Here is a 16,679-nt window from a genome sequence, read left to right on the forward strand (position 1 = left end):
GATATTCACTTTCCGGTGTCGTTGGGGAAGCTGAAACAATCCATGTTATGACTTGTCAAACACCCAGTACTCCACACTGTAATTTGTTTCCTGTGGTTGAGTACAGCAGAACACGTCCAATACTCTGATTTATCAAGATAAATGAAGTTAAGCCTGTCCAAAGCACTAAATTACCAGATGACTTTAATCTCTCCTGTTCTTCATTCATTTTTTTAAAAATGTCATATTCCTTTTGAGTACTAAGCATGTAAGCAGGTACCATGGAATGTAAATAAATAAGGAAAGAGAAATGTGTTGAACAGTAAGTGAAACAATGCTGTGACTCACGCAGATGAAAGAGCTGTTTGGCTGCACAAAAGAATTAACATTAAAACATTTAAAAAGAGACTTAACATAGGAACAAGCTATTTTAATCAAGCAAAACCAAATTTATATTCATTATTTTTAAAAATAAAATTAGACTTTTCCAACCCTTAACATCTGCATTTAATAATATCATCTAACCAAAATACAGATGCTAAAACAGCAAATTACAATATATCTTGTACAGCATTCAGTATGTTCACTGTTTACACTTACTTTAATTCTAGTTGGTCGTTATGTACTCAATGCATACTTAAACATCACTCATAATAAAGTTTCCACAATTAACAAAAAGTGTGACAAGGCTGTCTTAAAACGGCTCTGCTATAAATTGTATAGAATATACAGAATTACAAAGTCAAGTATTTTTTATCAAAATATACACCCCTCCCTGAAACTAACACAAGCTGTCAACATTTTAAACGAATAATACAATTATAGAAAATATCTGCAAAATTATTTTTTCATGTATAAATATTCTGCCATATTTACTTTGGTCTAGAATTATCAGCATACAAGTCCACTTAAAAAATATCCACATGTAAGGGCTGGGAAACATCACTACATGTAATAATCTTATATTTGGAGTTATTTCAAATCAAAATGACTAAAATACACAGTAATTCTCCTTGATTCATAATCGTAATTGAGATAAAACAAATTAGTAGATCACAGGTTTGCTTATTCGATATCCTAATTACCAATTCAAAAAATGATTTTCATAAGCCCTTTGTGACTATCTCTTTAACAAAACCCAAATGAAGAGTGCAGGTATACATATATATACAATGTATAAAATAAAGTTGAATTCGCTTGCATTTTCCCATTTTCCTCTATTACATAATACTGTATGTAAGTGAAAGTAGATGAACAAAAGATAAATGCAGATACAATATTGGGGTTACTTAACAGTAAAGTACTACGGTATAAAAAGGTCAGCTTTGATCGTGTCCTTTTCGGGGTGTTTAAATTCCTTCTTGCTCACCCAAATCCATATTGTCTTCTTCATGGAGACATGACAACACTCGGAGAGAGAAGCTGGAGTCCTCTGACTAATTCTTCGTAATGGTAACCTTGCAACCTTGGACAGCCTTGGCTTTTCATCTATCCAATCCCATGAACATGCACGGCCGCAGGTCACCCATATACCGGTTTCCAGATTCTGCTCAGACCGGTGATCAAAGGGTAGGAATGTTTTCTCTCTGCCTCCTATTCTGGCATTTTTAAAAAGTTAAGAATCATGAGTTCCAGCTTCCCAGGAACCTAGTCCAGATGACGGAATATCCTAAAGGGCAATTAGGCTTTGTGGGCAATATTGATGGTATGGGTCAGCATAAAAAACATTAAAACACCGAAGTGGGTTTTTAGCAAGGGGGCCCGATGTCTGCAAACATGCAGACAAGGTATCAGGCCTTGGGGATATATTTCTGAGTCACATAAGTGAGTGATGGAACCTTATCATTCCATATTCTCTCTCTCCCTACCCCCAAACAAAGCTACTGTTTGAGGCAAGGAAAGTCAGCATTTCCTTTTGTCCACTCGGGTCCTTAATGGGTGGAGCATGTGTGCGTGTTTCTGTTGTCCTTTTGTTTTATACTAGTACATACTTGGGGCTGCATAATCTCTAAGAAGTCTAATCATTGTAGAGATTAGGCTGTCACTTTCAAGTACCTAGAAAGTCATTACTGCATGTGTGCCTTGCACTAAATTTCCTAGATACTCCTTCAGTGGAATGGGAGGTGTCAATTTTAACTTGAACCCTTGAGATTGGTTAAGTCTGTCTGGAACAGACCTCCATATTTATGGCCTTGTGATGGATGGAAGACTGCAGGGAGTTTCAGAAGATTTTGACCCTTCTTCGTTTTCTGAGGTGAGGACATTACGAAGTAATACATAGCACAAGTAATCACAGGTAAAATCTGGGAAGGCTTTCCCCCATAGATAAGGCTATGACCTATGTTTTCTGTGACTTGAATAAGACCAGTTCTAGTAACAGTTCAGCCATAACTTTAAGAGAACAGCATTCCATCTAAAAGTATATACATGCTCTTGAGTCATATTCAAAATGCTCTCTACTGATTTTTATATCAGTCCTCATTATTTGCAGATCTATTGCTCATTATTATAATTCTCTACAGGGGACATGGACAGTTAGACGTTATAGTGATTTATATATGTATTTTACAAGATTTGTGTTGCAGAATAGTTCTAATGTATGAATGTCCTACTTAGGTTACTCATATCACACATATTTTTAGCTATATTATTAAGTATTTCATATATATCCGTTAAATTTAAACACTTTTTAATAGTGCCGTCATAGCTCGTTTACCTTTTAACTTACTTATGAAGGTGACATTTTCATGATGTCTGACCCTTATTTTCTCCAGTGACTAAAGACAGTTCAGCAGCCAGTTCCTATTAGCACTTATCACAAAGTTTTGAATTAGCCTAAAATTAAAATTTTTTTTTCCACTGGCAGAAATACCACAGCTAAGAACTTCATAAACTTTCACAAGATACTTGGGAAATTGGCGGAGTCAGCTATTTTGTTTTTTGTGCACTTTGCAATAAGGTAATGCTAAAACCCAAAGTAGACATTAGGATCCTTTTTCTGGAATTTTCACAAATGAGATTTTCTTTTTTACATTTCACTCCTTCATGACTGTTACATGAACAAAACACGACTAAACTTAAAAAAACAAAAACAAAAACAAAAACAAAATGGCTAACTAAAAAAAAAAAATTAAAAAAAAAACAAACCCATCAACTTATCTTTTTGAAGATTTTTTTCTAAGTATCGCCACTCAAAGGACATTTTCAACAATGGTTTGTACATTATCCTTTTGGTCGTTGTTTTCTGAATCCAGGAAATGTGGATTCTCCAGCAGATGTGAGTTTTCGTGGCACATATCACCTTCTATTTTCTCCTGCTGACTTGGGCTTTTGAATAAGTGTTTCTTCTGGTGCATTCCAAGGGCGGCAGCTGTTTTGCAAATTTTGGGGCACTGGAAACAGGCGTAGCCCTTCCCGTTATGCTCTCGAATATGCCTCTGCTCATGATTCCTTTTTGTGGAAAGATACAAAAAACTCTGAAAGCAGAACTGACAGTGGTAACGCTTTTCACCAGTGTGGATTCTTTCGTGGATTTTGAGGGTCTCATTCAGAGTGAATGCCTTGTTGCAATACTGACAGATGAACTCTTTCACACCCAGGTGGATGCGTTCGTGTTTCTGTAAGTTCCCCTGCACCGAAAAGCACCGTCCACAGGTCTTGCACTGATACGGCTTCTCTCCAGTATGACACCTCATGTGCATCTTGAGTGTGGAAGGGCTCTGGAACTGCTTGGCGCAGAGCTCACAGGCATAAGGCCTGGCAGTGAGATGCCGGTGGGGCCTTCCTTGGTTTCCAGCCCCCGAGGCCTTGTCTCCGTCGCAGAGTTCACACTGCAACTTGGGCATCTCTTTATTTTCTTCTTCTTCAAAGGCCTTCTCCTGAGGAGCCTTCCCCACGGCACAGTCCAGTTCTGCTGGGTATTTATACTTATTGCTGGGGCTCCTGTTTTCATGCTCTTTCCTCCAGTTGACTTTCCTCATTTTTCTCAACTGTCTGGATTTCTTTTTGGGTTTGTAGTTGTAGTAAGGGCGCCATGGTTTGTCGGTGGAATCCTGGTCACTTGCATCATCAAACATTTCGCTCATCTCCACGCACTCGGACTGGCAAAGCCCGAGTGGGCTGTCTCTGTTGGTTTCCGGGTCACTCTCTTGTGGCAAAGGCTCCTCCTGCATTTGATACTTGGGTCTTCTCCCTCTTTTATAGAACAATTTAGATCCTAGGATATGCCTTTTCACAATGGCTTCGTTCCCAATTTTGACTGTTATTTGGCAAAGGGGCGCGACACTGCTATTTGTGGAAGTTCCAGGGAGAGCAGGCTTTGCAATGTAGGTTTCGATTTTACTGGTTTCTTTAATGACATTTGTGGTTTTGCTCAACGACCCTCCAGGATCAGCAACGTATTTCGACTCCTCTGGTATTTCTCCCCTGTTACATGAGATGGTTTTCTTTTTCTCCTTAATGCTTTTGGGTCTGCTGACAATTCTTCCAACTTTGTCTGGTTCGGGTTTGCTGTCATCTTTCATGGATGGACTGACAGTCAGGTCTGAAGGGGCCCTGTGGTTGTTGTTGGCCATGGCAGCAACAGTGTTGCTGTGCATAATCACCGATGAAAACTGGCTACTGTGCACAATGACCGAGGGAGCTGAGCCACTGTAGCTTATGACAGAAGCTGAGTTCTCACTGCCATTACTCATAGACAAAGCAGGAACGTCCCCGGCTGGGAGGTCAGAACTGACAGCGTTTTCAGTGGAAGAAACTGACACCTCAGTTGAATAAAAGTTATTGTCAAGATCAACTTTTAGTGTCTCCTCCCCCCATCTGGCCCCTTCTGCATTTTGAATATTGGCAGAAATGGGTCCATCCTGACATGTGGATGTTCCCAACGGGATGGCCGGACTGTTGGTCAAGGTGTTCACACTGTCTTGGAAATTTAGCGTAGGTAACTCAGAGCTGTGTGGATTCTGAATAACATAGGGACCGGGCACAGATTCATTCATCTGACTGCTTTCTCGAGCATTTTCATAGGAAGTATTTCGGTAGCTCTTATAAGGAGCCCTCTTGCATTTCATCGGCAGTAGCCTATAAAGTTTATATGGATAGACACTAGGCTTTAAGCCTCCATTTGCTGTTTTTTTACTGATGGAAAGTCTATGATCTATGGCATGGAAAGACTTCTGATGGTTTTTGAGTATATAGTAGGTCATAAAAGTTTCAAGGCAGAAAATGCACTGATATCGCCTTTCTCCCGTATGCCAAACTTCATGCCTTGTCCTGTACTCAGCCAACGCAAATACTTTGTTGCAGTAATGGCAAGGATATGTTCTTCTCCACGAATGAACATTTGCATGTCTTCGGAGACTGGATAAAGTCACATAACTGCGTTTGCAGACAGCGCAGCTGTAGAGCATCTGCCCATTGACAAATTTAACCATGTGGTCCATTTCGGGCAAGGTACTTCCGGCACTGGAAAACTCACCAATCCTGTTCTCAGATAATAAAGATTCTGGACCTGCGAAGGAACCTCCGTTTTGTCCAATGGTAGGATAGTTTTCTAAAAAGCGTTGATTTCCTCCCGGAATGGGCACGTGGCTTGACCTCATGCAGATCTGTTCGTGCCGATCCAACCTGTTCAGGGTGCTGAACTGTTTGTTGCAGTACTTGCACACCAAAGGCTCCTGGGTCGGCTTGTGAAGCTGCATGTGGGCACTCAGCAAAGTGCTACTGTCGAAGGATTTGGAGCAAGAGCTACAATTGTAAACGAGAGGGGGAACCTCCGCTTCTGGCGGCCCAGGAACATCAGAGGATTTATTTTCATCTTCCCTGGAAAGAGCGACATCTCTTTCATTGTTGGGAGATTTTGAACCGGAAAGAACTGCAGCTGGCTGTGGACTTCTTTCTTGATTAACCTCTATGTTGGTTACAGAAGGGGGTGGTATCTTTTCAGCGGCTGAATCAGAATCCTGGGGTATGGATAGTGTCTTTGGCTTTCGACATGTTTTCGGTTTTCCTGCAAGAGCTTCACCATTTTCTTTACCTGTTTTACCAGGTGAACTGCTAGCACGTTCACACACAGGCTGACTTCGGTAAGCCTCGGTCACGGAAGAAACGGCATATGAGTGCTCCGCCAGGGTACGGACAGGCTCTGCCTCGTGACAGACATCAGTCCTCTCTAGGCAAAGGCTAGCGGTTCTCATGGAGTCAGAGACCTTTTTGAAACTTGCCCTCAAGTCCAGTGGAGAAAACATGTTATTACTATTTTCTGTTTCAATGATAGAAAATGCATTTGTGATCCTTGGCCCATTAGTGATGGCTGGTTCTTCATGCCTTTTTTCATTTTTTTCTTCTTTAACTACTCCCTTTTCGGTAATGCAGAATACATAGGGGCCTGGAGAATTTGAGAAGTTGCGATCGGTAAGATCTTCCAAGAAAGATATTCCCAGCTTTTTTCCTGCAGCTGCAAGATCAGTGACTGTTTCCTGTCTCTTGACGACGACTGTGGAGCTGTAGATATAATTAAGGATTTCTGTAAACACTTCGGCTTTGAGATCATCCAGCTCCAGGACATGGCTGGAAATGCAGATCGTATGGCTCCAAAAGATATTTTTGAAATAAAGGCTTGAAGCAGCCAGGACATTGCTGTGGGCTTTAAATTTGGTGTCTTCCACAATGATAGTGACATCACATAAGATGCCGCGAATGCGCTGCTCATTTAAGATGGAGAGCACTGTGTCACTGTGAAAGTCGTCCTTGAGGTCCCTGGAAAGGGACATGACTGTCATCTGAAACAAGAGGAAAGAAATGGTCAGAGACCATTCCACGAGTAGCTTCTCTATTTCTACATTATTTTCAATCCCTTTGAAAAAAATTTTTTTTGTATGAAAATACAGGTTTTTATCTCGTTCTCTTGTTTCCAAGACTTGGAGTCGACAAGAGAAGCTAAATCTTTATCTTGCCTCGGCCTGTTTCTCATACCACTGCTAAGAATTGTTATAGTTGGAAATCCTCCCAGAACTCTTTCTCCAAAGTTGTAGCTATATATACATGTCCAAATTTGGGGGGAGGAGGGTTTTTCTTTTCACAAGTGTTAAGGGTCTCATCGTCACTTAAAGCTGTTGCATTCAACTCCCAGAGTTGGGCAATGCCATAGTCCTGCCACAAGCTTCCTATCTATTTTCAAAGATAGCCCTGGTGAGCTGATCCACACATAATTCATGAACCAGGAAAATGATTTTATTTTTAAGTTTTCCCTAATGAGCAGTACCTATGTATATAAAGGTACTGCCTGCTCGGGGAAGAAGCAAGATCTAGAGGAGCCATTCCAAATTCGTGGCTCTAAAAGGTCTCTCAATGGAAAGTCTCAGTCTGTATGAGTGAGTCTGACCACCAGGGCCACCCTGCCCTCTGTGCCACTGGCCCTTGCGGGGATCCATCCCATCCTTTCTCTGATTTCCCTTTCATTGCAGCCAAAGCAGACGAGAGTTTTCAAAAAGAACTCTGTGAGGTACTGAAGGCAAACCAAAAAAGAAATTAGGAAAGTATGTTTCTGAGTCTATAATACTGAGTTTAGTCACAGGTTCCTAAATCAGCACTATTGAAAGGCACAGTTGCTCTTGTTCTGGTCTGAGGATCCTATCTCTGTTTCTCCCAAAGCTGGTTCTTGGTATTCTCTATATATGTTCTATAATGAGTCTGGAATGACCAGAGCCTACCAACAAATAGTCTCATGAGGGATAGTCAAAAGCAGTGCCTTTTGTACTTACCTACAATAGATACATGGTACACTAGTGACTTAAGACACAAATGAAATTAAAACTTAACCCTTATTGCATATGATGTATTCTGTTCTGTTCTATTATCTTTCATATTAAAAAAAGGGTAAAAGTAACTCACTAAACTAATTTCCACTATATAGTAATGTGGGGAGCCGCGGGTCTTCGGGCCGCGGAGGCTTGGTTGCAGGACTGGGTGTTTTGCCTGCCTCAGACATTGCGGAGCCCTACTTCCTACTTCCTACTTCCTTTAACTTTCATCACTTCCTCCCCCTAAGCACACACCCCTTAGGCTGTCAATAACCCTCACCCCATCCCCTTAGACCCAATGGGCGTGTGGCACCGCCTACTCGGACCATCCAAGAGCCAATGCGCTTGTCTTCCGCCAGCTAGCCCCGCCTCCCTTTGTTTGTCCTGTATAAATATCCCCGCTGAAAAATAAAGTTTGAGGCTTGATCAGAATACTGTCTTGCCTCCGTCTCTTTGTGTCTCCTGTCTCGCCTTCATCCTCCATAGGTTCCTCCTCGTCCCGCGTTGTTTTGTCCCCCCGGCCGGGGCATAGTAATACATCACGGTGGCAGTTAAAACCAAAACAAACAAACGAACCCCCTCTGATCTATAGGACATACTAACCAGCTATTCATCCAGTCCCTTCATCTCTCATGAATTGACATCCAGAAAGCCGTGTAGCTTGATGATATTTCTTTAACTCCCAGTGGCAATGTCTTCATAGCATTGGAATATAATATTTAGCTCACAGCATTTATTTAGTTGGAAAAACCAGATGGCCACATAAAGAATCTCTTTTTACCTTTTTGTAAAGCTATTATCAACTGTGCCCATTATGTTACTCAGTGTCCTTTATACAAGGGTCCCTTTCTTTTATCTCATTTAGCCATAGGAAAGAGTACATTTCTATTAACAAATTCTTCAATTCAGATAATGAGAACAATGTACTTACCATGTTTCTCTTTTAATTCTCGAGACAAGGAAGCTTCGAACTAACTTTTACCATCGATCGTTGTAGATATTCTAAGCCTGAGTTTCCGATGCGACTGTCGTCTCACTGCCTTTAATGCTAGTTTTTCTATTCTTGTTTACCCTGCCTCTAATTATGATCTTCCGTGAATCTTTTCTAGAAGTCTTGGGATCAAATCTCTAAGTAAAAATGAAATGAAATAAAATGGAATTTTTATGGCTTCCTCTGTGACCCTGAAGGGAAAGAGGGTCACCCCTGAATAGATCACAGGAGTCTGTCCTTCACTGGGTTATAGGTGACAAAATATAATGACATACATACTTTGCTGATGTTTCTTTTGCCTTCCTTGTGGTCTCTCTGTTCTGGACCCCTACAGGATTCACTTTCTCTCCTGACTCATATATTCTTATTCTGTTTGTTCTCTCTAAAGGCCACACATTATTTCAATTCCTTATCCAGCCTGAATAGATAGTCTCAGATCTGACAAAACACATGCTATGTGATTCAATTTGGTGGCTTCCAACTTGGCTTAGTGATATGCTGACGTCATCGATTTTGTCCTTCCACCTCAAAATTACTGCTTCTTGCAAAACACCCCACAGTACTCTGAACCTCCCACTAGGCTCCATTTCATAGCACTTTGAATCTCCTACTAGGCTCCATTTGGGGAATACAGTATTTCACATCGAGCTAATATAAATACGCTACAGGGTGTCAAATTATAAGCCCCGCTCACTTCTGTGGGATTTTCTGATTCCTTTCTTAGACTGTTTAGTTAGAATGGTTAGCTGAAGGCCAACTGTTAACACCGAATAGCTTAGTCTCATTTACAGTTAGAATAAGATATATAACAAAAAGTACCATTATATATATGTCATTAAAACATCCTCACAACTGTGGAAAATCCAAGTAAGACATCTTTCAATGGACCATCTACCATTGTGTGGCAGAAAGCCTTAGTAACAACAAATCATAGTTACTAAGTAGCACCCTGCTTTGCCTTCTTGGCACACACAAAAAAACCCTTCATTCTGGTATCAATTTTATCCAGCAAATATTTTAATGCCTAACACGGTCAGACACAGTGCTCACAGCTGGAGGTACTGGGGAGAATAAGGCAAATCTCTGCCCTCAAGGAGCTGAGTCTAGGGAGAGAAAGAACTGTCAACTAATAATTGGAATCCATGATAGTAGACCTTATACTAAAGGTATGTACAAAGTGTCAGAAGATGAGGTCATAATTTATTATTTATAGGGGCCCTGGAAGGCTTGGCCTCAAAGAATAAATAAAAGAGGGGTGTGGGAAGGGAATTCTAGCAGAAGGGCAAAAGAAACAAAAAATGATAAAAGAGTACACTGTACTCAGGAACTGACGAGAGGGTCTATGTGAGGTCAGGAGAGGATGTGGGCACTGCTGTCCTCAGTGTCCTCAGCAGTGTAGGCACACGGCAGGCCTCAGCACCTATCTGTTGAATGAGATGGGCTAGGAAAGGAAGGGTCAATCATAAAGGTCTCTAAAGCAGCGGTCCCCCACCTTTTTGGCACCAGGGACCGGTGCTCCTATGAGAATCTAATACCTAATGATCTGAAGTGGAGCTGAGGTGGTGATGCTAGTGCTGGGGAGCGGCTGCAAATACAGATAAAGCTTCACTCACTAGCTGCTCACTTCCTGCTGTGCAGCCTGGCTCCTAAAAGGCCACAGACCAACATCGGTCCATGGCTGCTGCTGCTAAAGAACTTGCCACAGTAAATTTTATACTGCAGGTAATAGGCAACATTGAAAGGGATTTGAATTAAGAAAAAAAAAATAGATTTGAATTAAGAAAAAAAAAAAATCACTCAGGCTGCAGCATGCTCAAAGGATCAGAGGGAGGCAAGCTGGTTGCAGGAGACCAGCTAGTTAGGCCATCCTGGTGGTCCAGGTGAGAAGTTGCCCATCTACCCCCGAGTGAAAGCTCAGGGAGGAAGAGACTGGTTACCAAGAAAGTGGGATGGTGGGGTTGTATTTGAACTCAAAATTTATTTTAATTCTCTCCACTAATATTTACTAATCAACTGTTAAGTACAAGGCATCAGGTTAAATGCCACAGGAAGACAAGAGTTCATTCCTCTTTTGAACAGATGTTTACTAAATACCTACTATATGCTTTGGGACAGTAGTTCCTAAACCTAGCTATGTATTAAAATCACCCAGGAAGCTTTTAAATAGTATAGATTTATAAATTCCTCCTTTCCTGTTCCCATAGAGATTCTGATTTAGAATGGTTGGGGTGAGATCTTGGAATCCATATGTATTTCTATACTTTAACTTATTTAGTGAATAAGTAATACATTTGTATGATACAAAATTCAAAAGGCACAGTGAGTACACAGTGAAAAGTCATCTTCGCATCTTTTCTCAGGGGCTCTTCAGGTAGTTTTTATTAACTAGCCAGAATCAAGCCTGGGGGCTGATACTAAAACCAGGTGCCTTAAGAGAAATGAAAATTCTGCTCCTCAAGGCCTGTTGTGTAGCTGGGGGAATAAGATTTAAAAGAATTTAAAATCTTTCAGACTCTAGCACCCAACTTTCCAATTTTAACAATGCCCTTTACCTAAACTACCTAGTTTTGTCGTAGAGTCTCCACCATAGTTATCTGATGATTTCAAAAGGTGCTCCAGGTAAAAGTCATATTCTCCTTGTCCAAAGTGCAAAAAAGAAATCAGTCTGAAGGCCAGAGGGGACCAACTGTAGGTCACGGGCAGATGTAGTACCCATTCATTTTGTTTGACCTACATAGTTTCTGGAACCATGTTTTTAAAAAAACTGAGTTGATATTGAAAAATTTTTAAATTTAACACCAAAATCAATACACCTTTTCTTGAAAGATAGGAAAACTGGACAACACTGGGGTTGTCACCTGCCTGGCAAGAAGAACTGGGGCCTAGGAGCTGTGTGCCCTCATTACAGTCACCTTCACATACACACTGTCTACCCAAGCACGTAACGCCAAGTGGCTTCTCTTAGTAACGTGACCAGCCTGGCCCCGATAGCCAGTTTGGTTTGTGTAACTGATAAGAACATTAAGTAAAAAAATAACCCACAGATCTTATCAGACATACTTTAAGGATATTCCCAAAATTAAAATTAAGTTACAAAAGAACTCGTGGTGGGGGAGGCAGTCATTCTCACCAAAAATAGCATTCTTTGACTTAAAAATGTTAGAGTGACCTCCTCCGCTACATTTTTTCAGAGAGAATAACTTAAAACAGAAGTCGTAGGAGTTCCTGCCAATGGAAAGCTCACAACAGACTTCAGAAAAGGAAATATAACTTGGAAAGAAGATGAGATTTAATTTATATATAACTTCTACAATGTTTTTTAAAAGGCAAGTTTCATGCAATAAATTCACTATTGTCCGTAGTACTACTGTGATGGAATAAATAAGCATGAAAAAGGCTAACCAAAAATTGTTATAAACGCAAAAACTGGGGGCAGGGGGAAAAAAGGCATAGATGATAGAGGCTCTCTGTTCATCCCTCTGGCGACCAAATCAAAGTTGTGATGGAAACAAGGAGTAAACAGCAAGGAAAGTCACCCGGGATCTAGATGAACAAGCCCTACAACTAGGGAGAGAAATAAGAAATCACCCTGCACCGGCAGAAGGTAGGACGGGGAGAGGATGTGGGGCTGCCTGGTCCTGAGAGGCTGAGTGGGATGGAGGCAGCGGCAGCTGCAGATGCCTCTTAAAGGAACCCTGTCTGCAAGCAGACTTTCATGGGTGACGGACCTGCTCGCTCTGAGCAACAGTGCCAGTTCGGCTGTGCAGGGACTTACAAGGGGACACTGAGTTGTCGGAGTGAGGGTGGTGATGAGGCACCCCCCTCCCCCACCTGCGTGCAGAAGTGCTGGCGGTATCTATTGTTCCTCTGTTGAGCCCTCCCCCTTCCCAGTGCATGGACTCGGCGCCTCCACAGCGGAGACGTCATCAAATTGGATAACAGAGGTCGCGCAGCCCAGAAGATTCCCTGAAACCCCACCTCTCCCAACTCGTAGCCCCACCCAAGCCATATACACATCCTTGGCGAGTCAGGTGCTCCTTGCTGAGCAGCACCTAGACTCACACTGGAGGCAGCTGGCCTCGGTTTCTGGTGTGGCCTTTTGAGGCAACTGTAAGCACAGCATTTGTGGATTGCTTGCTGAATCTTAACAGGTGGCCCGGGAGGGGTACAGGCTGGGGCTAAATTTGGCCTGCAGCTGAACCCCTCTCAGAACTGTGCCACTGGACACCTACTACACAAAGCCACACTAATAAGACTTAGGAGCTTTGCTTAGTTCATAGAAACAGACACAGAAAAGCAGCCAAAATGGGAAGACAAAGAAGCAAAACCATAAGAGAGAACAGAGATCCAGAAACAATGGAGTCAAGCAATCTAACAGATGCAGAGTTCAAAACACTGGTTATAAAGATGCTGAATGAACTTATGGAAAATGAAGATAAATTCAGTGAGAACTTCAACACAGAGCTAAAAAAACATAAAAATGGAAATTATAAAAGGGAACCAGTCTGAAATGAAGAACACATTATCCGAAATGAGAAGTATATTAAATGGAAAAAACAAAGTGTATAAAGAAGAGGATCAAATGACCTGTACAGAGGATGGGAAAGCCAAGGACACTCAATGAGAACAGCAAGAAAAAAGAAGCCAAGACTATAATAATAATTTAAGGAGCCTATGGGACACTATTAAAGGTTAAAATACCCAGGTCATTGGGGTACCAGAAAGAAAACAAGATGTTGAATAGCTATTTGAAGAAATAATGATGGAAAACTTCCGTAACCTGGTGAAGGAAATAAACATAAAACCCCAAGGTGCTTAGAGGGTCCCCAAATCCAGGAACCCAAAGAGGCCCACACCAAGACACGTCATAATTAAAATGCCAAAGGTTAAATACAAAGAGAGAATCTTAAAAGCAGCACGAGAAAAGCAGATAGTTACCTACAAGGGAGCACCCATAAGACTGGCAACTGATTTCTCAAAAGAAACTATGCGGGACAGAAGAGCTGGCCACAAAATATTCGACGTGATGAAGACCCAGCATCTACAACCAAGAATACTTTATCCAGCAAAGCTATCATTTAGAGTTGAAGGACAGATAAGAGCTTCCCAGACAAAAATAAGCTAAAGGAATTTATCACCACCAAGCCAGTATTACAGGAAATGTTGGAGGGACTTCTTTAAGAAGAAACAACATGTATCAAAAACAGGAATAAAGAATGGTAACAACTACATTCCTATCAACAAGTACCTCAAATGGAAAAGAATTAAGTGCTCCAACTAAAAGAAAGAGCGGCTGAAAGGATAAGAAAATGAGACCCCTACATACACGCTGCTTCCAAGAGACTCACTTCAGATTAAAAGACACACACAGACTAAAAGGAAAGGGATGGAAGAAGATACTGCCTTGACCTAAAAGATATTTAAGTCAGACAGAGAAAGATAAATACCATATGAAATATGAAATTCCATGTTATAAGTACCCATGCACATATTTTCATAAGGTATACTTTATAAATATGTAAAATACTTTAAATAATTTTTTAAATATATGATAAACATACTTTATAAGTGTACTTTATATAAATACTACTGGGGTATTTTAGGTAATTAGTATATTTGAAGTCTGCTACTGCTTTTGTCTTTGCCATACTCCAAACTTATACAATAAATACACATCCATATATTGAAAAGATGGGCACTTAAGATACTTTGATGATTAAAATGACTTTCCTTCACCTGCTTTAAGAATTAATTTGCTTTAAAAAATGAAAGAAATCTATAATTATGGTAAAACAGATAGTACAGGAGTGTATCAGAAGGCCTCTTCTCTAGCCTAGTCTCCCTACCCCCGTATCAATATACTCATCACACACACAGCACACACACACACCCAGCCATGGGAGCCTTTTCTCATAACCTTGGAAAATTTCTACATTCCATCTATATAAAGCTTTAGGAGAAAAACTACATGTCCTCTTGGGTTTTTCTTCTATCCTAGCCCCTTGCTCCCCTGCCTGGTAATTCCTTATATTGATCTCAGGTGAAATCCCATCTGATAGCCTTCCTCCTCTGAAATTTCTAGTTTTGGGTTCCTACCTTTACTGCAGCATGTAGTATGATACATTTGTTCACGTTTACATCTTTCCCTATTAGCTCCTTGACTGCAGGGACAATCTATCTCATCTTTGTACCCTCCGCACATGTAGGGGACAATGCATTGTGAAGGATGTTGACAGCAGAGAGGGCTGGTTCCTCAGACTCTGAGCAGCAAATGGCTTTCCATATAAGTTATATACTGTACTTAGAAAGAGTCTCGATTGAAAGCTTTAAAAGTTACACCTAGATGAAGCCAAAGTCTACTCTATAAAGAGTAAAATTACTAGGAAAATAAAAATTAATTACTGTCCATTTTTTTTTCTAGTTTTCTTCTAATTGGTGGTTCTCAAAGTGCTTCATGGACCTCTGGGTCTCTCAAGACCCTTTCAGTAGGTTCATGAGGTAAAAGCTATTTCCATAACACTAAGGTATCACTCGCCTTTTCTCTTCCTATGTGGACATATGCATAAACGGTGCAAAAGCAATGGCGGGTGAAACGGCTAGCACCTTAGCAGGCATCGAGACAGGAACGCTCAGATAAAGGAGTAAAAATTATTAATTTTATTAAATCTTGACCCCTGAATATATGTCTTTTTACTATTCTGTGTGATAAAATGGGAGGTATACTTCTGATGCATACTGAAAAACAATGACTACCTTGAGGAAAAGAACGCGGGTGGTTCTTTTGAGTTGAGTGGAACTAGCCAATTTTTTTTCATGGAACATCATTTTTGCTTGAAAGAATGACTGACAGATGAATGGTTATCAATGTATGGGCATCTGGACAAAAACTTTCTTGAAAATGAACTAAGTGAGCATGTCATTTCAAAGAAGGAGCCATTTTGTTGTGAGTAATAAAATTAGACTTTCAAGGGAAAATTCATTTTTTTGAAAATTTATATCCACCAATATGAGCTTGACATGTCTTGATACACAATGTTTGGATATTGATTTGGAAGATTTGGTAATAATTTGGAAGATATGCATCACTCATGAACCAGTATTTTCTAAATGACCGATGCTCACTGCTGCAAAAAAATGACACGTGACTGAGAGACCAGTGGATTTAAATGTAATGTGGTACTGAAAGTTCATTGATATGGTTTCAGACTCCATGTTGCAAATAACCTTTAAGAAACTGTCACTTGTCAAATTTTAGTGTGGTATCAAAGAATATCCACAATTAACTGGAAAGGCTTTTTAAAAAATCCTCCCTTTTCCAAACTACCTATTTGTGAGGCTGATTTCCGTTACATATTTCAACTAAAAGAACATATTGCAACCGAATCCAGAAGCAGATGTGAAAATCCAGCCATCTTTCTATTAAGCCAAATACTAAAGATATCTGTAAAAATGTAAAATACCACTCCTTACTATATTTTTTTTGCTTTAGAAAGTAATTTTAAAAAACGTTATTTTATCGTGCAACTGAGTTTATCATAGTAATTTTTCATGAGTCAATAATAGTTTTTTAAATTCTCACTTAAAATTTTGAATATGGTATATATTGATAGATATAACTCAGATAAACAAAAGCTCTTTGGCTCCTCAATGATTTATAAGAGTGTAAGGTTTTGGGACCAAAATGTTTGAGAACTGCTGCTCTAGCTTACAAGAAAATGTTCAAAATCATTTATAAAGAAATTATTTAAAATTTTACTCAACATAATAAATCATGTATGAGCCTAAAAGAACTAATGATGAAGTGAATGAAAGTGTGATAAAACACAAGGCAGAAGTGCCCAGGAGACAGGAGAGACCAAGGCATAGAGAAACGCTGACACACCCACAGTCACAAAGATACACAAGCTCTG

At 40.3% G+C, this 16,679-nt stretch overlaps 1 protein-coding gene across 14 annotated transcripts in view; it reads right to left on the bottom strand.

The window, feature by feature from the left end:
* Positions 1-388: 388 nt before the first annotated feature.
* ZBTB38 (zinc finger and BTB domain containing 38) overlaps positions 389-16,679 on the bottom strand; it is a 119,060-nt gene continuing 102,769 nt past the window's right edge. For all 14 annotated transcript variants that reach the window (XM_011357441.2, XM_023529090.1, XM_011357438.2 and 11 more), the window contains one exon: positions 389-6,758. In XM_011357441.2, coding sequence (XP_011355743.1) covers positions 3,171-6,758 — 3,588 coding nt within the window. In that variant the 3' untranslated portion in view covers positions 389-3,170. The remainder of the gene's footprint in view (positions 6,759-16,679) is intronic.

The sequence above is a fragment of the Pteropus vampyrus genome, unplaced genomic scaffold (assembly GCF_000151845.1).
Source record: "Pteropus vampyrus isolate Shadow unplaced genomic scaffold, Pvam_2.0 Scaffold35, whole genome shotgun sequence".
NCBI lineage: Eukaryota > Metazoa > Chordata > Mammalia > Chiroptera > Pteropodidae > Pteropus > Pteropus vampyrus.